This window comes from Notechis scutatus, chromosome 7 (genome assembly GCF_049901735.1).
Source record: "Notechis scutatus isolate UNSWTSFEM ecotype Mainland chromosome 7, rNotScu1.2, whole genome shotgun sequence".
Taxonomy (NCBI): Eukaryota; Metazoa; Chordata; class Lepidosauria; order Squamata; family Elapidae; genus Notechis; species Notechis scutatus.
In genome coordinates, this window is record NC_142015.1 from 26,031,219 (window position 1) to 26,053,810 (window position 22,592).

At 48.6% G+C, this 22,592-nt stretch overlaps 3 protein-coding genes across 5 annotated transcripts; 2 read left to right on the forward strand and 1 right to left on the reverse strand.

Annotated features, from left to right (window-relative positions):
* Nucleotides 1–980: 980 nt before the first annotated feature.
* Nucleotides 981–11,936, forward strand: DLAT (dihydrolipoamide S-acetyltransferase). Its single transcript, XM_087970202.1, is given in 16 exon segments — nt 981–1,123; nt 1,125–1,238; nt 1,240–1,316; nt 2,406–2,509; nt 2,759–2,883; nt 3,303–3,462; nt 3,985–4,111; nt 4,380–4,573; nt 5,785–5,914; nt 6,017–6,084; nt 6,795–6,902; nt 7,634–7,741; nt 8,353–8,468; nt 8,622–8,784; nt 8,933–9,069; nt 9,822–11,936. Coding segments are annotated over 16 exon segments (1,905 nt in total). The 5' UTR covers nt 981–1,079; the 3' UTR covers nt 9,952–11,936.
* A 143-nt stretch (nt 11,937–12,079) lies between these two features.
* On the reverse strand, nt 12,080–16,970 carry PIH1D2 (PIH1 domain containing 2). Of its 3 annotated transcripts, none has more exons than XM_026680953.2 (6): nt 16,857–16,970; nt 15,680–15,970; nt 14,772–14,895; nt 14,306–14,551; nt 12,974–13,230; nt 12,080–12,870 (listed from the first exon to the last, which is right to left on the reverse strand). In XM_026680953.2, the coding sequence occupies exons 2-6, from the start codon at nt 15,860–15,862 to the stop codon at nt 12,727–12,729; spliced, it is 954 nt and encodes a 317-aa protein (XP_026536738.2). In that variant the 5' UTR covers nt 15,863–15,970; nt 16,857–16,970; the 3' UTR covers nt 12,080–12,726. The 3 variants fall into 3 exon arrangements, with proteins under 3 accessions (XP_026536738.2, XP_087826329.1, XP_087826330.1); XM_087970203.1 differs by having other exon boundaries at nt 16,862–16,943; XM_087970204.1 differs by having other exon boundaries at nt 12,238–12,870; nt 12,974–13,227; nt 16,862–16,943.
* A 33-nt stretch (nt 16,971–17,003) lies between these two features.
* On the forward strand, nt 17,004–22,504 carry NKAPD1 (NKAP domain containing 1). The gene is made up of 6 exons (XM_026680964.2): nt 17,004–17,179; nt 18,063–18,166; nt 18,277–18,377; nt 18,987–19,145; nt 19,410–19,463; nt 20,635–22,504. The coding sequence occupies exons 2-6, from the start codon at nt 18,098–18,100 to the stop codon at nt 21,125–21,127; spliced, it is 876 nt and encodes a 291-aa protein (XP_026536749.2). The 5' UTR covers nt 17,004–17,179; nt 18,063–18,097; the 3' UTR covers nt 21,128–22,504.
* Nucleotides 22,505–22,592: the final 88 nt, after the last annotated feature.

Genomic DNA, 22,592 nt, shown 5'->3' on the forward strand with positions numbered 1-22,592 from the left:
GGCCATTCGAAGTTAAGAGCAGCATTGAAAAAAGCGACTTATGACCATTTTTTTCACACGACTGGCAGCAGCATAACCAAAATTCAGATTCTGGGTAACAGACTCCTATTTATGACGGTTGCAGCGTCCCAGGGATCATCCGATCCCTTTTTTTGCGACCACCTGACCAGCAAACTCTGGAGAAGGCAGATCTGCTCAACGACCGGGTTACTAGGTTAACGACTGCAGCGATTTCGCTTAATGACGGCTGGCAGGCAGGTCGTATAACGGGGCAAAAACTCACCAATGCCTTGCTCAACGACCGATCTTGGGCTAAATTGTGGTCCTAAGGCGAGGACTCCCTCCCTGCATCCCCGCTCCTTAGAAAAAACTCTGAAAATGCGCTTCTCTTCCGAGAGAGCCGTGCAAGGTGCGCGCAAAACTCGCTCCTTGCCTGCCAACCTGCAGCTTGCACCGCCGCCCATCCAAAGGGGAGCAAAGGGATCCCCGATCCAAAGGATCCGCGCATTGCTGAGGGGGGGGATATTTTTTGGGGGGGCACGCAGAGGATGCCTGCTCTGGGGGGAGAAAGGGGGCGCAGAGCCCACCGTGCGAAGAGGACCCCCGCTCCCATTTCTTGCACGGGAGCCCCTCCTTGCTTGCATCCGCATCGGGGTCCGGTGCAAAGCGGGGAAAGGGCTGCACCTGAGCCCGGCCTGCCCATCCAGCCCCCTCCCCTAACATGAAGTCCACCCCCGCTTCCGACCCGCGCCCACCCCATCCTTTTTTTTGGGGGGGGCGGATCTGCAGCAAAGGCAGCTCCACCTGCAGCAGCAGCAGCAGTCAACGCGCGGAGGACTCTGGGCAGCAGAGCGCATGCGCGGCCGGGGAAGGTCGCCTGGGGTGAGGCCGCGCCGGCCGAAGCCCCGCCCCGTTCCGCGCGGCTTGACGGCCCTTTTGCGGCACCGTCGCGCCCCGCCCCTTCCGCGCCGCACGGCACGCTGCTGCCAGCCCGCGGGGAGAAGGGAGGTCACCCGGCCGCCCTCCGCCTGACAGGACCGGGACGCCGCGCCGCCGCCGTCGCCGCCTCGAGGCCCGGGATGTGGCGGGTGCTGGCCAGGCGCTTGCTGGCGTGGCACGGCGCGCCCCGCGGGGGCTCGGCTGCCGGGGGCGGGCGCGGAGGGGGCTGCCCGGGGCCGCGCCTGGGGATGCTGGGCCGCCGCCGGGGCCCCTTCCTGGGGGGAGAGGGGAGGAGGGACCCCGGCCCGCTGCTGCCGCCCCCGCCCCGGCGCCCAGGCGCCCCCGCCGCCACTGGTGCAGCCTCCCGCCCCACCAAAGGTGAGGGGTGCAGCCCCCCTCCCTTTATTCCCCCAGGGGCGTCTCCGGGTGGGTGGGGGCTCTCGTGCAGGCTTCCCCTCGGGGGGTGTCCCACGGGTGGTTTGGGGCCCAGGTCCAAATCCCCCCTCCCCGCCCCCAAAGCATCCCTGGCCTTGGGGGGCCTCGCGTGGCTGCTTCGGGGCCTGGCGATCTCCTGCAGGGGGGAGAAGGGGCTGAGCCCCTAGAGGAGAAGATGGGCAGCTCGGGGCTGAAGTCGGGGGGCGCGTCCTTGGTGGTCTCTGAGCTTGGAAAGGGGAGGAGGGGGGTCTCATCCCAGGGCCTCCAAACGGGGCAAGTTGAAGGCTCGTGGACTTCAACTCCCAGGATCCCTCAGGTAACAGGGCTGGGGGAGGAATCCTGGGGGTGGTTGAAGGCCACAAGTCTTCCAGCTGCCAAGTGTGAAGACACCCCACCCCCCCACTCTAAGCAATGGGAACTAACCAAGGAGAGAAGCAACCTGGAGCTAAGGAGGAATTTCACACGAGTGAGGACAATGAACCAGGGGAACTACTTGCCACCAGAAGTCATGAATGCTCCAACACTGGAAGATTTCAGAGAAGAGACTGGACAACCATTTGTCTGACATTATATAGGGTTTCCTGCCTGAGCAGGGGTTGGTCTAGATAGAAGACCTCCGAGGTCCCTTAAAAGTCTGTTATCCCTTCCTTCCTTCCTTCCTTCCTTCCTTATCACCAAAGGATTTTAAAAAGGGATTGGAAAAATATTAGTCTGGAAAGGCATAGCATCTCCTGCTTGAGCTGGGGTTGGACTAGGACTCCAAGGTCCCTTCCAACTCTGTGATTCTGTTATCCTTCCTTCCTTCCTTCTGCCTCCCTCCCTCCCTGCCTGCCTGCCTGCCTGCCTGCCTTTTCCCTTTCCTTTCCTTTCCTTCCCTTTCCCATCATTGGAGGTTTTTAAGAAAAGGCTGGACAGCCATTTGTCTGAAATGGAACAGGGTTTCCCGCTTCAGCAGGGGGTTGGACTAGAAGACCTCCAAGGCCCCTCCCAAGCTCTGTCATTCTGTGGCCCTTAACCCCTTCTTCCCCCACAGGTGCCTTTGCCCGCCCTTTCCCCCACCATGCAGATGGGGACCATTGCGCGCTGGGAGAAGAAAGAGGGGGAGAAGATCAACGAGGGAGACCTGATTGCGGAGGTATTTGGGAAAGGGCAGAAGCTGGGTGCTTTCCCTGCCAGGCGGCTGGGCTGGCTGGGCATTTCGTCCTCGCTTGTCACCTTTCTGGATGAGCAACATGGCAGAGCAGAGCCTGCGTTTTTACTCGCCCGACACTTGTTTCTTACTCTTCGTGGCTGAAATGGGAAGTAGAACTCGGCCAGGATTGGTTCAGCAGTTGTGAAACGTATTTCAGGGGAAATTGTGTGTGTGTGTGTGTGTGTGTTAAAGGTAGAGACGGACAAAGCAACTGTGGGGTTTGAGAGCCTGGAAGAATGCTACCTGGCCAAGATCCTGGTTCCCGAAGGAACGCGGGATGTTCCCATCGGATTCATCATCTGCATCACCGTGGACAAGTGAGTCAGGCGGGGAAGGTTCCCAACAGCTCTCGCTTCCTTCGTTTAGATCAGAGGTCTCCAACCATGGCAACTTTAAGACTTGTGGACTTCAACTCCCAGAATTCTCCAACCAGCTATGTTATGCTATGCTATGCTGGCTGGAGAATTCTGGGAATTGAAGTCCACAAGTCTTAAAGTTGCCAAGTTTGGGGATCCCTGGTTTAGATGGGGATTCCAGTTTAAAACCCACCACCATTCCCTCCCTTTAAAGGTGCCCATCTTCCTATTCAGTTAATATTCTTTTTTCAACCTGAAAACATTTCCTGGATCTCAGGTGGTCTTGGGTCCCATCTTCAGGCTTGAGTGGGTTGCTGGTGGCAGGGTTAGAGAACAGCCACCCCTTGATTGTGGCTAAAAGATTCCTTCCTTCCTTTCAGGCCCGAACTTATTGGCGCCTTCAAGGATTATACTTTGGATTCAGCAGCTGCCGCCCCACCGGCTTCAGTGCCACCTCCGCCTCCTCCAGCAGCTCCCCCCAAACCAGCAGCTCAGCCATCCAGCCAAGCGCCAGGCAGCTCCTATCCTCCTCATATGCAGGTACGCCCCACTCCGCCTTTGCATTCTTTCCTCACCCACTTTTCTTATGGCACATTTTGGCTTCAGGCCCCCTCATCACCTCCAGTCTCTGTGCCTGCTGGGAGCCTTTTCAGAACCTCCATAACCGGCCTGCCATGAGCCTCGTTTGCTGAGGCAGCAAGAGATCACCTGGGCTGCCTAGATGGATCTGAAGGCCTAGTGGAAACAGAGTGAACGGTTCCATTGTCCAGGCACGGATGGGACTTCCAGGATCTCTGGAGTGACTTCGATTCTGGCTGTGGAAATTGAAACTCAGAATTTAAATGCGCTGGTTATATAATTAGAAAGTTCCTTTGCATAATGCTCATCTCTCTCTCTCTCTCTCTCTCTCCTTCAGAGGAATTTGCTATCCAGTTAAAATGCCCGCAGTGCATTTTACTTTATTTATTTTTTAACACAGGCGAGAATGGCAGATGTTGAGTAGCGGTAGTGCTGGATTTTGGAATGCATATCAGTGCAGGGCTGCTTTTTTCCCTCTCCTAGATTGCTCTTCCTGCCCTCTCTCCTACGATGACCATGGGCACTGTTCAGAGGTGGGAGAAGAAAGTTGGCGAGAAGCTGAGCGAAGGAGATTTATTGGCAGAAATTGAGACGGACAAAGCCACAATAGGTGAGAATTTCTCCATCCTCCGCAACAAAATCTGCCAGGACAATATATGAAGCGTTACTCAACAGCCTTGGAGGGTTAGATATTTGCCCCAAATAAAATAAGTTCCAGATTCGTTTGTCTTGCAGGTGGCACCTCCATATTTTCCAGTTGAATGGAGGGCCCGCCAATGATTCTGTTTGTTGGAATGCCTGATGACTTATTCCGTCTCCAAGCTTGGTTGAAGCCACTCCTTTCCCTTCCACGCTGCTTATTTCTCTCTCCTTTGAAGGCTTTGAAGTGCAAGAAGAAGGTTACCTTGCGAAGATCTTGATAGCAGAAGGTACCAGAGATGTCCCCTTGGGAACCGCCCTCTGCATCATTGTGGAGAAGGAGTCCGACATTCCTGCTTTCGCAGACTACAGGGATGCTGGGATCGCCGATATCAAGCCTCCGGTGTCCCCACCGCCTCCGCCCCCAAGCCCCGTACGTCACGTGCCTCCAGGAGGCGGCCTGGGCAGGGGAAGCAAAGTGTGGGGGAGGCCCCGCTGATTTCTCAGAGCCCAGAGAGATTTCAGCTCCCGTTCCTCTCGGGAAAGAGAATTTCCTAGCTGGACGTGGCCTCTAGACCTCCCTCCCTCCCTCCCTTTCAGCTTCCTTCTTTATCTTTCCTGCCTTCCTAAAATTTATTGGTCACCCATCTTACCACAAGGTAACTCTGGGCAGCTTATAATAATAAAAGATTTATTATTAATAAAAGATTTATTTATATATATATTAAAACACAATACCCATAAATGCTATTTACGGAGGAAGTGCAGGACTGTTCCTACACCTTCTTTACCTAAAAAAAGAAATTCTCTTTGTAAAAACTGCCTAATAAAAAGGATGTTTGCCAGTTTAAAGAAAACATTTGTATTAGGGTGGGGTTGAAGCTTCTGTTGGGCGGCAGGGAGACTGAGAGAGAGATTGGACTGAATACATTTCACAAGCAGACTTTCGCTAGCCCTCGTGAGCTCAGACTATGTGTGAATACAGCCCTGCCAGACTAGTTACCATGTTGCCCTGAAAATAAGACCCTGTCTTATATATTTTGCCACCCAAAAAAAAGGTGCCAGGTCTTATTTTCAGAGATGTCCTCCACTGACTAACCTCACTTGTGCACATCGCCCCCGGCTTCCTTTCCGCTGTCAGGGGCCTTCAGGAAGTTTCTGCGGCTGGCAAGGCCTTCCTGAAGGCCTCTGCATCCCATAACTGAGCTCTGGATCGATCCAGAGTTTTGTTCTCCGCTCCAGAAGCCTTCACGAAAGCCTGGCCAGCCTTGCCAGTTGCAGAAGAAATGGCAGGTGTTGGGGTGTGCCAGGCCTGGCTACAACTGTCCAAAGGTAAGGAGTAGGGCAGCTCCACCCGATCCCCACCCTAGTTTGATTTTTTTCCGGTCCACTCTGGAGTGGGCGGGATCTTAATTAGGTCTTATTTTGGGGGGGCTAGGGCTTATATTGGGTGCAGGTGTAAAATCAAGCTAGGACTCACTTTCAGGGTAGGTCGTATTTTCAGGGAAACAGGCTATATTGTGGACTAAAGAGGACTAATGCCACATCCTAGGTGTATGTCCAGCAGAGTCAATAAACGTGGGACGGTGGAGAATTCCCAAAACCGTCTATCTTACAAACTTGGCTGTCTTTTTATTTCTTAAGGCGGCGGCTGTTTCAGCCCAACCTGCGGCCTCTCCGGTCCAGGCTCCTGCACATAAAGGGAGGATAGTAGCGAGCCCTCTGGCCCGGAAACTGGCCACAGAGAGAGGAATCGATCTCTTGCAGGTGAAAGGTGAGGCATCTTTTCCGAGGCCGCGTCAGCCGTCCCCCTAAAAAGGGTTTGGTTGCCTCTTGGGGTAAGAGAGATTTTGTTTTCCCTTGCACGTCTCATCAGGTACGGGGCCAGATGGGCGGATCACCAAGAAGGACATCGACTTGTTCGTGCCATCTAAAGTTGCCCCGGTGAGTAGCCAGGTTGGAGCAGGAGCTTTTCCGCAGAGGATCACCCAGGCCGGGATCTGATTTAGGAGGAAACGTCAAAAATGTACGTTTGCCTCGTATTCCTAGGGAAGGTTCTCCAGAAAAAAACATCAGCTTATAAGGGAGGAGATGGAATTAAGCTGCCTTAAGCTGATGGGTTTTTTTTGGAGAACCTTCCCTAGGAACACGAGGCAAGCATACATTTTTCACCTTGCTTTCCAAAGGCTACCAGGTAGAGTAATAACGCTAGTAAACCTGCCAAGGATTTGCTTCCTGTATTTCGGCTACTCAGCCTGCTTTGAGGAGGCGTGGGAACCCGTGAAGGTTTGCAAACGGCAAGACGAGACCTGGCTAGGGCAACGGTCGGTTGGCTTTTTCTCTGTCATTGCCACCATGGTGTCTTTTTTGGCTGCCCCTTCCCGAAATCTCCCCAGTTTCTTCTTCCTTTTCAACTGTACTGAGTTTCTTCGGCTGAAAGCTTTCCTTTTAAGCCACAGGCCTGGCCTGTAGGGACCGGATGAAGCAAAGGGAAGAGTCAGAAGCATCTTGTCGAGTTGAGAAAATCAACAGCAGGGAGGGGGCTTGGCGGCAGCTTTAAAACTCTCCGGGAGTAAAACAGATCCTAAGCTCTCCTTCCATTCCGCCAGCCGGCCTTTTGGTGCTCCTTCATTGGCGTGCTTGTATTCCCACAGGCCCGGCCGCCAGAAGCAGCCCCTCTGGCTGTGCCAGCTCCCACAGCTGCTCCCACAGCTGCTCCCACAGGTGTCTTCACGGATATTCCCATTAGTAATATTCGAAAGGTAAGTCAAAGCCCTTGGCGCATCGCATGCCACAGGCAAAAAGACAGATTGAACAGGGTTTAACCTTGGCCTCTGTACGATGTGAATTGAAGCCCACCCATCTTACAATGGTCAAGGATTTAGGTTAGGTTAGATTAGGTAAGGATAGACAGACAGACAGTTATAAAAGATATATAAAAGATAGATTAAATAGACAGCTATAATATAGATATAAAAGGTAGATATGATAGATATAAAAGATAGATGTAAAAGAGATATAAAAGATAGATATAAAAGAGATGATACAGACAGATGAGAGAAGAAAAAGAAAAGAAAAAAAAAAGAAAGAAAGAAAAGAAAGAAAGAAAGAAAGAAAAAGAAAGAAAGAAAGAAAGAAAGAAAGAAAGAAAGAAAGAAAGAAAGAAAGAAAGAAAGAAAGAAAGAGAAAGAAAGAAAGAAAAAGAAATGGGAACTTTCCTTTGGAGTTGCTGATGGGGGACATTTGCATTCAAATGTCCCTCTGGACAGAGAAAGTTGGAGTAAGAATTAGCTAGAAATGATTAGACAAAGCTGAGATCAGGGACCAAGTATTTGGAGGACATTGTGACTAATAGTTGGGGATCTGCTTTTCTGGATATTTGAACAATGGTGCACCAAAACTCCCAGCTTTAGTCTGGTCTACATTAAAGCAGTTAACTTCATTTTTAAGTAATGTTGCTGCCTTATGCGCATCCTGCTTTCTTTATTCTTAGGTGATTGCCCAGCGTTTGATGCAGTCCAAGCAAACGATACCTCACTATTATCTCTCGGTTGATGTCAACATGGGAGAAATATTGGTGCTGAGGAAAGAGCTGAATCAGGTAACTTAACGATTGTGGCTTATGCAGCAAACTGGATGTTTATGTGGTTCTGCCTCTCTATCCTTCCAGTTAGCTGCGGATATTTCCTTAAGTTTGCATTTCTAGGATGTGGAGAATGTAAGGGAGATACTGTAATTCGTTCAGGGCTAATTCCACAGGAAAACACAAATTGTACCATTAGAAGGAAGTAACATTTAAATGTGATTAAATCAAATTAAACCTCTGAGCTTTAAAGTAAAGCAAAAGCATTTCTTTCTAGAACTTGGCTTTGAGGAAAATATGCGTGTTCCGTTTGGAAAGCATGGGAAGAGCAAGGTGTGGATGGAATCCCAGTTCCTTAGCTGGGTTATTCTGGCTGCACAACTGTTGTAGTGTTGATGGCAATGGGATCACGCACATCTGGCTGTTGGTTTTCTTGAATTAAATGCCTTCCTGATACATGGACTTCAGTTCCCAGAATTCTCCAGCCAGCTGGGACAGTGCTGAAAAATCCTGGGAATTGAAGTCGGTTGTTTATGAAGGTTCTCCAGTTGGGAAGAGAATAATTCTTTGGTAACTTTGCTCACGGATCAATTTGACCAGCATTTCTTCCCTTGGCTGTTCCTCTCCAGGAGATGCCACAGAATACCAAGCTCTCAGTCAACGACTTCATTATCAAAGCTTCAGCTCTGGCATGTTTGAAGGTGCCTGAAGCGAATTCTTCATGGTTGGAAACGGTCATTAGGCAGTAAGTATGACAGATGGTCCAGGCAGGGGTGAAGGTTTGGCTCCTCCTAGAAGGCCAGTTAGACCACTGGAATTTCAAGCAGCATCTTGCCCTCTGGTTTTGTGGGTGGTTGCGGATTCTATCCCCAACGGGGACCCATTTTCTGTCTTTCAGAAATCACGTAGTTGATGTAAGCGTGGCGGTCAGTACGCCAGCAGGGCTTATAACGCCAATTGTGTTTAATGCACACACCAAGGGGTTGGCCTCCATTAACCAAGATGTCGTGACGTTAGCCAGCAAAGCGCGGGAAGGCAAGCTTCGGCCCCAGGAGTTCCAGGTGAGGCCCCTTCCCTGGACTACCTCTGCCTTTGGGTGGTTCAAAGGAGATGTTTTGTAGACCTGGTTACGACGCCTTTTGCCTTTCCTAGTTCACAACGCCCGTGATTTGCGCCACAGCCTTAAGGGGTGTGTCTGTCTCTTTGCAGGGAGGAACCTTCACCGTCTCCAATTTAGGAATGTATGGCATTAAGAACTTTTCGGCTATAATCAATCCACCGCAGGCTTGTATCTTGGCGGTTGGTGGCTCTGAGAAGAGGCTGGTGCCAGCAGACAATGAAAAAGGGTAAATGTTTTTTTTTTCTTTAAAAAAAAGAGTTTCAGTGGGAAAATCAGCATCTGATGAAAAGTGGCTTATAGAGAGCCATGGTGGTGCAGTGGTTAGAGTGCAGAACTGAAAGCTACTTCTACTGACTGTCAGCTGCCTGCAGTTTGGCAGTTCAAATCCCACAAGGCTCAAGGTTGACTCAGCCTTCCATCCTTCTGAGGTGGGTAAAATGAGGACCCAGATTGTTGGGGGCAAGAGGCTGATTCTGTAAACCACTTAGAGAGGGTTGTAAAAGCACTGTGAAGCGGTATATAAGTCTAAGGGCTATTGCTATTTCTTTTCTCTTCTCTCTCTCTCTCTCTCTCTCTCTCTCTCTCTCTCTCTCTCTCTCTTCTCTCTCTTTCTTTCTTTCTTTCTTTCTTTCTTTCTTTCTTTCTTTCCTTTCCTTCCTTCCTTTCCTTCCTTTCCTTTCCTTTCCTTTCCCTCTCTCTCTCTTTTCCCTCTCTCTCTCCTTCCTTCTTTACTGGTTGGATTTCTATTCCTTCCTCCCTCCCTCCCTCCTAAAGATTCACTCAGCCTTCCAGTTTTCTGAGGTGGGTAAAATGAAGACCCAGGTTGTTGGGGGGCAAGAGGCTGGCTCTGTAAACTGCTTAGAGAGGGCTGTGAAGCAATGTGAAGCGGTATATATAAGTGTAAGGGCTATTGCTATTTCTTATTTTGGCTACGAGAAAATACTAAAGGTAGCATTTCCCCTCCCCCCTTCCCCACAGGTTCGATGTGGCCAGTGTCATGTCTGTGACGCTCAGCTGTGACCACCGTGTAGTGGATGGGGCCGTGGGGGCCCAGTGGCTCGCAGAGTTCAAGAAGTTCCTGGAAAAACCGGCCACGATGCTGCTATAATTTCTCAAGGACTTTGGCGACCTAATCGCTTCATTCTAAAGAAGCTATTTATATATCGAAGGGTTAGACTTTTAAAGAAAAAAAAAATGTTTCCTTCTTTTATTTTTTTAAAAAAGTCTATCTATAAACAGCGGCTGGTGATTTTTGAATGACCAGTTAAGAGAGATTTAAAGGTTCTGCAGGTGGCCTTCCGAAGCCAAGTACAGCTACGCTATATCGTATTCAGTGGATGGATTTGCAAACTTTCCCCCAGTTGTGGAAAATAATCATGTGTTGTAATGCTTCTGATCACAACGGTGCAGGGTATCACAGCCTCCCCCTCCCCCTCCCCACCAGCTACCTGCCTCAGCCTTCATTTCCCATAAAACCAGGGATTTTAAGACGAAATAAGGGGGGGGGGGGGGAAGTGAACCGTAGATTTGGGACAATTTAAATTTTCAGCAGAAAAAGGAATTAACCTTCCACCTGTGTTTTAAATACTGCAGGGGGGAAAAAAAACAGAGAAGATGCTATTACTTGGAATAGAACAGAGCAGCTGACATTTCAATTTTGCAAAATCCAACTGTAATCAGCCTTTCTAGCAACAGGGAATCCTTTTTGCAGGCTGCAAGAGAAAATGAATGCTCTCAAGTCAGAGCAGCTAAACTGAACAGCCCTTTGAAACCCTTCTGATGATTTTGCCTTTTGTGAGTTTCCGTAATTCAAGCATGTGTTGTTTTGCTTCCTGTTCAGGTCAGTAAAAGCTCTTTTACTCAGTTGTCAAGGGAACTGGTGGAACTGGACCAGTTAAAGATAGGAGTCCTTACAGGCTCCACCATAGGTTCCTTCCTCCCCCTCTTAATGATCTAGGCTGGGCAGGCGGGGGCTAATGTCTTACCGAAAGGAATGTGAGGCCGCAGTTCTGCCATTTAATGCAGGAATGTGTGTGTGTGGGAGGGGACTTTCCTTCCTACCACGTTTGAGGGTGCAGTTTTGTGAAATGTCCCACCCCACACGGGAAGCTGCTGTTTCCCCAGCAAAATGGGCTGTCTTTAAGCATGAAGCACTCCAGAAATGCCCAAAATCAGCCCGTATTGCAACTGCCTCCAGCAGTCTTGAGTTTGAAATGGGACGCTGACCTCGGAGTAACTGAAACGAGAACTTTTGCACGGCGCTAATCGTATGAAAAGAAGGGGGAAAAAAACTCCTGATGCCTTGTGATCAAGCGGCCCAACCAGATGTGGATTAGTTGTGCTTGAATTCCACAGAAATCAGTAGAATAATTAGGCATAACCACTTAAGCGTCCCAAGAAATCCAGAACCAACCTTTGCAGGATCTGACTGCTAATCTAGAACAGCTTGGCTTTCTTGTCTCGTTCCCCCCCTCACACACCCCAGGCTCAAGAGAAACAGAATGTCACAAGTCATAAATTTGTAAACATCTTTGCTGGAAATGAGATTTCTTCAAAACGGAGCCCAGCCACAGTTTTAATGGTGCCCTAGGTATACAGAGGCTCTCATGGGAAATGCCTCGCTTGCTTGCCGAGGGAAAAGCTCATTTTAAAAGGTGGATCATGTAATGGCTAAGTGGTGAGGCCCGAGCAGCTGAGTAGACCGATATACCCCTGTGTTAAGTTGTACGTCACCACTTCATTCAATATTGTCTCTTGTCAATTTGCGCTACTGAATCCACTACAAATATATATATACATGCAATTAAATATTTTTTTTCCTGAGAACCAATTTGTGGAGTTTGGTTGTAATTCAACCTGTGGTAAGAAAAGTGCTTTAAAACATCTTAATTTGGTTACAGATTGGCATTAAAAGTTTGATGTTCTTTGGACTGCTATTCCTTCTCCCGACTGCTAGTTTTTTTTTGCTTAGCTGAGCGTAGACATTGAATGTAATTATTTGATGAGCAAAAAATGAATAAAGTGGGGTGACACTTCTTCGCAGCTCAAGCCTGGAAGGCCTTTGCTGTTAACTCTGGAGTCATTTTGAATATTTTTAGTGGTTCTTTTTTAAAATCCAAGTGAACCAAAAGGTAGGAAAGACTTCCTTTGCAATATTCAGCACTTGAACAAACCTTTTGCTAAGAAATCGTGTCCTTGTGTCCTCGGAGTAAAGCAAAAGTCAATATGGCAGCCGTAACCAGATCAAAGTTAGGCCCATTTTTATTTGAACACAACTCTAAACACACGGTTGCAGATGTAATCTTGAATGTTTTGTCCACATCTGCAGATACCACTTCTTTCTTTAAGCATTCTCTGAAGGTTGTGTTCATGTTAAAATGGCAAAACAATGCGGGAGGCTTAAAAGAACAAGTTGGCTTTGGATTCAAAAGTGTCCCACCCATACAGTATTTATTTCCCCTGATTCTCCAAGAAAATAAGCTGAGCTCTAAGACTACAGGAAGTTCTCAGAACTGTTAAAAATAATTTAAATCCAGCAATGATTGAGAACCATAGTTTTTTTTCCCCTTTATTGTTTTGGTTAATGGAGGAAACAAGATAACAGAGTTCATTTATTTGTTAATCTTTTACAGTAGAAACTATGCCTTCAGAACAACCCTCAAATGTTAAAGCGTGTATTTAGGGGTGCATTTTATCCTGGGTTTTTGCATCTCCAAAGGGCAGCAAGAATTTTAGCCTTAAACCTCAAGAGAAATAAAAAGCAGGCATGTAACCAACACACTTGTTACTAACCTGTGCAAAAGGCTGAATGGGAAGGGCTGGAAAGGAGAGGAAGTGAATCAAGAGAACGGGAGAGTATATTCCCACGCCGCATCAGCTAATGTCATTTCCCCTGGTACACAGGCATTCTGATGTGCAAGACGCCTTCCTTCTTATAAAAAGTGGCTGATGTTGCTTCTTCATCCACAGACGCTGGAAGATCCACCCGCAGTCTGTATTTTTCAAGGCACTCAACCAAGACATCATCCTGAAAAGAAGATGCAGGGAGGCACCTGAGATTCACAGGAATCTGCCTGGCAAAAGCGGGGGAGAAGGGAGCAAATAATACGCCATTTGTAGCTGCCCCTCACCTTAGACACGCTCAAATTACACTCGGACACACCGCAAACACCTGGCAATTCAATCTTCAGCTCCACTTCTAAGGGTTTATCATCTGCATCTTTCTTGGTGGTCATTTGGTAGGCAGGCTTAAGCCCCTCTGGCTTGTTTGTAGTGGAAATCTCTTCAATTAGACGCTTTTTGGAAGCTGCGGGGTTCTTTGCTGGTGGTAGAATAAGGCCACTGCTGTCTTCGGCCCTGAGGCTTCTCAGCTGGTTGAGGGTCACTCCTTGCCAAGAAGATTTTCAGACAGAAGAGTTTAGACAAGTAAGTGGAGTGCATTGCTACAGAACAAAAGCATCAGTTAAATTGCAATGGCACTTAGTATATCACTTCACAGTGTTTCACGCCCTCTCTGAGCAGTTTACAGAGTCAGCCTGTTGTCCCCAACAATCTGGGTCCTCATTTCACCAACCTTGGAAGGATGGAAGGCTGAGTCAACGAGAATTAAACTGCTGGCAGTCAGCAGAATTAGCCTGTAATACTGCATTCTAACAGGAAGGAAGGAAGGAAAGGAAGGAAGGAAGGAAGGAAAAGGCACTTAGACGTATATACTGCTTTACAATGCTTCACAGCCCTCTCTAAGCAGTTTACACAGTCAGCCCCTTGCCCCCCTCTCCCCTAACAATCTGGGTCTTCATTTTACCGACTTTGGAAGGATGGAAGGCTGAGTCAATCTTGAGCCACTGAGGACTGAACCCCTGGCTGTGGGTAGAGTTAGCCTGCAATACTGCCTTCTAACCACTGTGCCACCAGGGCTCCTGCCTCTTCTCCCATTTCCACTGTTTGCAGTGATGTACTTACAGTCCACTAAAATTAACTGATGAGAGAAATCTTAGCTGCTATAATTGTGCAGTTAATCGTATATTGGAATGCAACACACTTCTGTATGGTGTACAGGCACGCTTTTCAATGCGTGTCTGTAGAGAAAGCCATTCCCATCTATTTCAAATAAAGAGGACAACTCTTCAAATAATACTTGCCAAGTGGCAATGTTTTATATATATTTTTATAGATGTTTGTATTTTTTTACATTTCAATACCACCCTCTCATAAGGAGATAACTAGAAACAAATTCAGGAAATAAAAATATTTCCCAATATTATCAATTGTCAGGCAGTTTAAAAAGGATGTTTTTCAGTGCCTTATGAAAAGCTGGTGCAAAATACCTCTAGGAAGCAGCCTATTCCTACAGTGGGGGCCCATGTCCTTCTTCTTCAGGGGATAAAATCCTCAGACGGTTCCCTTTAAAATACATAAAATGGGCGGGATAAGCCTTCCTCCCCGACTTGAAGGCTACTTACCTTTGTTGGGATTCCTCTGGGACACAGTCAAGGGGGGCTGTTCTCTTCTCAGGCTCTCCCTCATCCTTTCAAGGCTTCCTTTCAATTTAAATTTTGCCACACTCCAGGATTGGGACAAAGTGACGTTGAAATGCTCCTCGGCGTACTTGAGTAACATGCGGATCAACAGATCCTTCTCCGGTGGGCTATCCTTGACTCGCTCAAGAACGGATGGATTGTAGGCCACGTCAAGGATGCTGCAGATCTCTGCAAGAAAAGCAAACACAGTTTATTCTGCCCTCAAATGTATCCTGGCTTGAGTTTACCACTCGACCAGCTGAATCATGTATGTTTCATTCCTGATATCCTATTGCTATCCATGCCCAATATGTCTTTTGAAGGGACAAAGCAATATAATTCCTCCAATCATCTTGTAGAAGTTACTGCAGTGGGCTCAGGTTACCTGAGATTTTGTAATGGAGATTACCTGAATTATCTGATAGCGTCTCCATTTTGCCAGCGCTCAACAGAATTGGCTCCGAGGGTGACTTGGGAGCTGGGATCCTACTCCAACTGCACAGATTTATGAACAGGCAGGTTTTGGTAGGTTCCTATGAGGAAAGCACAAAACAAAATAAAATAACCTTAAAAACATTACATGATTTATTAAAAGAGACACGTTCATTTAATTAACAATCGGATCTTCACTTCAAGCAATGTCTCTTACTGCTCTTTTTGACTGAAAAGATGATGGTGCATCTGGAATATTTTCACTGTCTTATCAATGCCTGATGCAAACAAAGAGACCACTTATCAAATGTACACCCTCTGTATTATTTTCAAGTCAAAAGAAGTCTATGGAAATTCTCAGTCCTCCAGGTCACAGTTGTCCCAAAAGTGCTTTTTCAGGAGGCAACTGGACTTTCTGGTGTTTCTTTGAAGATGTTTCGCTTCTCATCCAAGAAGATTCTTCAGCTCTGACTGGATGGTGGAGAAGGGAAAGATCTAAAAGGATGCAAATGACCAGCTGTCTGCAAGGAATATAAATCCTTCCATTCCCCTCCATCGTCCAGGGGTCCTCAAACTTGGCAATTTACTTGTGGACTTCAACTCCCAGAATTCTCCAGCCATCAAAGCTGGCTGGAGAATTCTGGGAGTTGAAGTCCACAAGTCTTAAAGTTGCCAAGTGTAGAGACCTCTGATCTAGTCAGAGCTGAAGAAGTTTCTTGGATGAGAAGCTAAATGTCTTTTTTTAAAAACCCCAGAAAATCAATTTGCCTCTTGAATAAGCACCTTTGGGACAAGTCAAAGGAAGGGTTGGCATTCCGCTAAGAGGAGAAACAGTATTTGGCTCTTTATGTTTCTTTGCTGTTGCTCTCCTGAATGTTGTCATACCAAAATGCAGGTCTTCAGGCACAGACATGGCTCCGGGGGAGCATAATGCTGCTTTGCTTCCTTTAGTTGCTGTTGCATGAAGTGGCAATAACTTTTAGGGTTGTTCTCGGCCATGTCATCCAGCATCGTCCACAGCTGAGTTGCTTTGGTCAGCATCTCCTCGGAGCTGCACAGAGCTTCCATGGCTGTTCCTTAATGGCAAAAGATGCTTCTGCCGTCCCAGACAAGTGAAACTATTTCAATCCGAAGGTCTTCGGTGATGCTGCAGGACCACTCTTGCTGGTATTAAACCTTAATTGGATAAAGAGAAAAACTTTTCAGAAGTTCGAACCTAGAAAGGCTTTCTTCATTAGCTCCTAACATCACTGGGTGGGCACGAATGAGTTTGGCTAGTCAGGTTGTGTTGTTCTGGCAAGCTGCCTAGTCGAGTTAAAAACCCAGCTGGATTGTACAGAAATGGCAGCTTCATTTTTCCCTCGGCCTCTACTATACGTGGTACTACCGGTAGTAAGAATGTCATGAAATAAAACACAAACGCCACCATTGATGCAACCATGATGGAAAAAGTGATCGAGGCCAGTCAGAGACAGCAGAATCCACTCGATCTGCCTCCAAAGGGGCAGCGATGGAGGGTTTCTGCTGAGGGGCTGCCCTCTTTCCCATCCAGCCAAGGTGCAATGGGACAATGTTTTTTTGGGGGGCAATGCTTTTCAGTCTTGGCACCTTGAAGAGGGGAGAACTTCCAACAGAGCTGGCTGGGGGTTCTGGGCATTGAGGTCCAGCCCTCTTAAAGGTGCCAAGGTGACCCGGAGCTTTGAAAGGCTTCCCTTGAGCATCATTCGGGGCTCCAGGTCTGGTGCCCCCCACTTGCCAGGGCTTTGTGCAGCCCCTGCCCCCTCCTGGCAGGGATGCGCCCGCGGGCCGCCTGTTGAAAAAGGAAAGGCGGAAACGGAAAGAAGCCCCGACTGGATGGGCTCTTTGGAGCCCTTTTCTCTGGCGGCCCCTGGGAGGCCAAGGGGACGTGAGACCCACACGGAGGACCCTCCATGCCCTCGCCCCAGCAGGGTGGGGTTGCCCTCCCAGGGTCTCGGCCCTGGAAGCGAAGGCCCACGAGCGGGGGGGGACTTCCAACCCCATCATCCCCAGCCGAAGGTGCGGCAGGTGCGACGAACCCCACATTACCGGCGGGGCGCCCGGGTTAGGGCGACACGATTAAACCCCGCCCCTTGGCCGCCGTTGCCAGGCGGCCGCCAGTCGTCATGGCAACCCCGGAAGCGGCCCTGCCGGAAGTGGCTCCGTGGCCTTCCGCCGGCCGGCTCGCTCGCTGGGCCGCGCTCGCGGGTTCCGGGCTAGCCACGGTGGCGGAGTGAGGCCAGGCCAGGCGGGCTCCCGTCCCGGGTCCGGCGCGGAGGGCGAGGGAAGTGGCGGCGGCGGCTGCCAGGCGGGGCCGGAGAGGCGGCCCCCGTCCCCCTCGGGTGTCCCGCCCGCCAACCCTGCGAGGTAGGTCAGAGCCGAAGCCCCCAAGTCCGGCTCCGTCGCGCGGCGGCGGCCCGCCAGGCTGGCCGGGGATCGGGGCGCCAAACCGGGCTGGGCCTGCCCGCCTTCCGGAGGGTGGCCGAGAAGGGGCCTCCCTCGCCTGCCTGCCTTTCTTTCCCTTCCTTTGTGTTGCTTTCTTTCCTCCCTTTTTCTCTTCTTTTTCCTTTTCCGTCCTTTCCCCTTCTTTTCCTTTCTTCCCGTCCTTCCTTTCCTCCTCCCTCCTTTCCTCTCCTTCCTCTTCCCCATTCCTTCCTTTCTTCTCTCCTTTTTCCTTCCTTCTGCCCTTCCCCTTCCTTTTTCCTGGCCTTCTTCCTCTTCTCCATTCCTTCCTTTCCCTTCTCCCTTCTTCCCTCCTTTCTTCCTTTCCTTCTTCCCCATTCCTCTTTCCTCTCTCCCTCTTCCTTCCTTCCTTCCCCCTTCTTTTCCTGGCTTCCTGTCCTTCCTTTCCTCCCTTTCTTCCTTTCCTCTCCCCATTCCTTCCTTTCTTCTCTTCCTCCTTTCCTTCCTTCCTCTCCTTTCCCTTCTTTTCCTGGCTTCCTGTCCTTCTTCCCTGTCCTTTATTTATTTTATTTATTATTTATTTTATTTATTTTGATCCGTCAATCGCTTACAAGATAATAGGTATAAGTATATACATAGTTATGAATACGTGAAATGGGTACGTATAAGAAAAATAAAACAATAGGACAGGGACGGTAGGCACGTTGGTGCGCTTATGCACACCTTCCTTTCCTCCTCCCTCCTTTCCTCCCTTCCTTATCTTTTCCTTGCTTCCTTCCCTTCCCCTCTCCTACCTCCTCTCCTCTTCTCTCCTTCCTCCCTCACCTCCCACTTTCCTTCCTTCCAGGGCATTTTTTTTGCCGCCTGGTTGGTGTGGAAACGATGTCCCGCGTCCCTTTGGGAAAAGTCCTTTTGCGGAATGTCATTCGCCACACAGACGCCCACAACAAGGTAAGGGGCCGGTTTCCTCCCCAGGGGTCCTGTACGCAGAGCAGCCTGGCTTTCCACCTTTCCCCCAGTGGCTTTATTTATTTACTTATTCATTTTGTTGCCTGTCTCAGATTCAGGAAGAGTCTGAAATGTGGAAAATACGCGAGATGGAGAAGCAGAGCCAAGAGATACACTGGGGCAAACAGGAGAGGACTCTTCTGAACAGCTCCAGGTGGGATTTCAACAAAGCCCCATTACTCCCAAACAGCTGGCAAGGCCTGCCTGCACCCTCTTCTTGCTTGGGTCTTCTCTGCGTTTGCTTCCCTTTGTGAGAGGCTGAAGGCTCAGAATAGGTTTATTGCCACTTTGAATGTATACTAATCGGCATGCATTAACAATTGAAATTCCGTTGCATGCAGCTCTTCCAAGGCTTTCCACTTCTTGGCCCTGCCTTGCGGTTCAAGCTAATTTGCCTGCTTGCTTTGTCCCCGAAAACAGAAGCGAGTCCGGCCATTTCAGCCCTCAAGCCTTAGTGAAACAGGGGAAGGGCAGAACTCCTCTTTTCCTAAAGACGGTACCTTTTAGAAAACAGTAGAGCCACAACAGTAGAGTGGGTCAAAAGGTGGCAGTCCTGCCTTAAGGGAAGAATGCCAAAGTTTAGGGAGAAGGTTTTTAGTTCAGCCAAAGTGGTGAAACTGGTCCCTTGGTTTATGCAGCTGGATAGTCTGCCGGATCACTGGGGGGCTGGGGAGGTCAGTGTGGTGGATCTTGTTTACGACTCCTCTGGCTGGAGCAGCTTTCCCCACAAAGCTCACCAGCCCATCTCCCTTGGTCTCTGCAGCAGCAGGATGCGTAGCGATGGCTTTGATGAGGACAGCCAGCAGGCCTCCTGGAGGACAAGGAACATGCCAGTTATGGCAGTAACCCTTGAAGATGACCTTCGACACGCCCGCTATTGGAACAAGAAGCTCTACGAATGCGAAGCTAACATGCCTGACAGGTACTACTGTCCCATAAGTGGGAGGTTTGCAATTAAAAACTCCATGGGTATCATTAAGTGTTGTACCTGATGATTCTTGACGAATGTATCTTTTCTTTTTTGTACACTGAGAGCATTTGCACCAAGACAAATTCCTTGTGTATCCAACCACACTTGGCCAATAAAGAATTCTAAAAAAAAAAAGCAGGCCTTTCTTCCAGTGATTTTTCTGCATGAAGAGGCTCTGTGTAATGTTCACATGCTTATTCCTTTTTTTTTTTACAGATGGGGTCACAGTGGCTACAAAGAGCTGTATCCAGAGGAATTTGATACAGACAGGTAAAAGCTTTAAAATACCAAAATCCTAAATGGTTTCCTTTGGACATTAGAATAGTCCAGGCTTTAGATTCATGCATTCTGCCTCCATCAAAAAGTTTTGCTCCTATACCAAATATAATTTCCCCACTGCACTCTGGAGGAAAATTCGTTAGTTCCATTGATCCAAACTCTGGTTTATGGTTTTCACTAATTTAAATTTCTGCATAGAGCAGCATGTGAGTTCATGGACATTTTCTTATCTAGGCAAAGCCGTCTCTGAACCGTCTCTTTGATTACTAGGATAGCTTAAAAAATGCACCACAAATGGCTTGTCAAAGTTTACTTCACATCATTTCATCCAATAGGGTCCCCAGTTTTGAAAAAATGAACTGAAAGAAATGTCACCATGAAATGTTAATCGAGCTTAAGCATTTGCAGTCCTGGCTCCACTAAAATATTAGGAAAGTTTTTTTAAAAAACAACAACACAATTGTTGCTTTTGGCCAGTTTTTTTTTTTAACCTTTTCAGAGAAGGATCCCAGAAGTGAAACCCATCCTGGTTGTCATGCCCGTTGGAGTCTGACTCTGAGGGAGAGATGGAACAGCTGACAGGGAGTGGGAGTGTGGCTCTGGTGGTTATGGAGGAAACTGGGGAAGGGCACAGGCCAGATGGGCATTCAGAGGAAGGCCCAGGCCCACCCTCTCTTCATCCTAGGGCATGCAGGGCGGAGAGGATAAGGGAGAAACGTGAGTGGCATGGTTTACGGGGGAGGAAGGGGCCCTGATCCCCTTCATGAACTGTAGCTGTGAGGACTTAAGGACAAACTGCGCATGGCCCAGTGCTGGAAGCAAAGCGTGTATTATTCTTATCAGAGCTTATCTGTGTTTTGACTTCCTCCCAACCATGGTTGCTGTGTTATCTGGTAGAAGTCTGCAATTAATCATCCTTGGCTGCTGTAGTAATTCCTTCAGTGTGGTTTGTGTTGGGGTTTTTATTTCGAATTAACTTTACTTTGGGTGCAGACTGCATTTACTCCCTCCGTAAACTGTTTTCTTTAAGAGTTTGATTTCCAGCCGAGGATAATTGGACATTGGGGCCAAGTTGGAGGCATTAAAGGGACTTTATTCTATTTTTGTGACTTGGTTATTTTTGTGTCACGCCCCGGGTCATCACACTGGTTGTGTTTTGCAGTGACCGGGAACCCGACCGAGAACAAAACTCCGTGAACGGCAAAAGAAAATCCCAGTCGGGCAAGCCAAGCTCCGCGAAGCTGCACAAAAGGAAGAAGGCCAAGAAGTCGCACAAGAAGAAGCAGAAAAAGAAATCTCACAAGAAGAAGAAGAAGAAGAAACGCGAGGCGGGGGCGGCATCTTCCCAGGAGTCCGAGGGCTCGGAGGGGGAGCCCCCAAGAGGCAAGAAGAAGCGCCACAAGAAGGACAAGAGGGCCCCCGAGGGGCCTCCCGCCTCGTCCTCAGATCCAGGCAGCGGCTCCAGCAAAGCCAGCAGCTGCCTCTCCAGCCGCTCTGGGGACAGTGACTCAGAGGAGCCAGCCAGGAAGAGGCGGAAACGCCAGGCGTCCCTGTCCGAAAGAGCCGGAGACAGAGCGCCGGAGAAGCGCAGCAAGAGGAAGAACTGGAAAGTAGCAGCTGACGAGAACTCCGAGGACAGCTCAGAGGAGGATTAGAACCCGGCTCCAGGACAGCGCTTCCTCTCCCCACCTCCCCCCAAAGGCCCAGCTCTGCTCGGAACAAACTTGGATTTGGTTCCGCTGGCAGGGGCAGGGGGCGGTGCGAGTTTCCCTTGGACCAGAGAGGAAAACAAAAGGCTTGGATTCCTTTGGCCTGGCTTGGATTCTAGCTGGACAGTCCCTTTTGTTCCCCATCGGGATGGACCTTCCATTTTCTAATTTCTACTCTCAAAGGCAACCGGAACACTGGGTGGTTTAGTCCCCCCCTTTGCCTTTTGACAAAAATCACCTGGAGTTTAATTTTTATTTTTAATTGCCCAAGACTTGCAGATGGGTTGCAATTAAAAGCACGAGGGAGAGAGGGGAGGTGGTGTTCCCCAAGCAGGTAGGCAGGCCTCGCTCTCCACTTTGAACCGTGTCCTCAACTGTAGAGGTAAGGGGGCAAAGGCTGGCTCAGAATAAACCCAGACCCCACTGCAGCCTCAGGGTTGACTAAGTTGTCACCTTGTGAAGAAGCGCCTCTCCATACCTGGAAGAATGCAGGTCATCCTATCCATTCACGTGCCGTTGGGGGACTAGATCTCATTTCGGCTGGCTGTGTCCTCTTCTTAAATTATCTCTTGCTGCCAGAAATTCCAGAGAAAATGCAGCGAGCCCTCGGCTTCTTGTAGCCATTAATAGGATGAGCAACAAGAGAGGATCTATCTTTGTGTACGGTGCCTAATTAAGAGCCATGTTAAGGGTGGGATTTTGTTTGTTTTTGGTAAAACTATTCATGGCTTTCTAATGCCAGTTAAGTAGCTGTGGAAGGAGGACTCACAAAAGAACATTCCCAGGAAAGAGCCCAAATCACACCTGTCTCCTACCTCCCCAGACAACTGCAGTTCTGCAAGAGAGACTGAAATATGGGGGAAGCCTTGAGATTAACAAAACAAAGAGATTTTGCTAAGTATGCCTTTACTCATCAAAAATATACTGAGCAGATTTGTTGAACCTAACACCTAGCAGTTCTCTGATGCTGGCCATCCCCAATTCCCCTTCACCAAGTTTTGGAAAATACTCACTTCAGCCTTCTGCCAGTTTTGTATTTAACACAGTTTTTCCTCCCCTGGTCTCCCCGCACAACGGTCTAACATAAAACGTCTGGACTGAATGACCCTGTTCTAAAATGTAGAAGAATAAGCTGGGCCTTTTTTTTTTTTCGTTCTTTGTGTACAGGGATATAAAAAGTATTTTTGGAAATAATTGTTGCTATGAGAAGCAAAGCCATTGAAGTTATTTCTATGAAAAATCATATTTTTATACATACAGAACACTGGCATGAGTTGATTTAAATGGTCTGCAGAAATAAACAGTGTTGACTTTAGCCAAAAATCAGGCCGCCTTTGACTACATTTCTGATTTGTGGTGTGGGAGCAAAGGTTCTTGGGTTGCACTTGAAGTGTGTCTGGTATAGAAAAAG

Coding starts and splice junctions, on each gene's coding strand:
- PIH1D2 (XM_026680953.2), bottom strand. CDS start 15,862: ATGGAAGCTCTGTGCAGCTCCGAGGAGATGCTGACCAAAGCAACTCAG. Junction 13,231..14,305: donor CCAGAGGAATCCCAACAAAG/GTAAGTAGCCTT, acceptor CTTCTTGGCAAG/GAGTGACCCTCAACCAGCTG. Junction 12,871..12,973: donor GTAATTTGAGCGTGTCTAAG/GTGAGGGGCAGC, acceptor TCTTCTTTTCAG/GATGATGTCTTGGTTGAGTG.
- NKAPD1 (XM_026680964.2), top strand. CDS start 18,098: ATGTCCCGCGTCCCTTTGGGAAAAGTCCTTTTGCGGAATGTCATTCGC. Junction 18,167..18,276: donor ACACAGACGCCCACAACAAG/GTAAGGGGCCGG, acceptor TGCCTGTCTCAG/ATTCAGGAAGAGTCTGAAAT. Junction 18,378..18,986: donor ACTCTTCTGAACAGCTCCAG/GTGGGATTTCAA, acceptor TGGTCTCTGCAG/CAGCAGGATGCGTAGCGATG.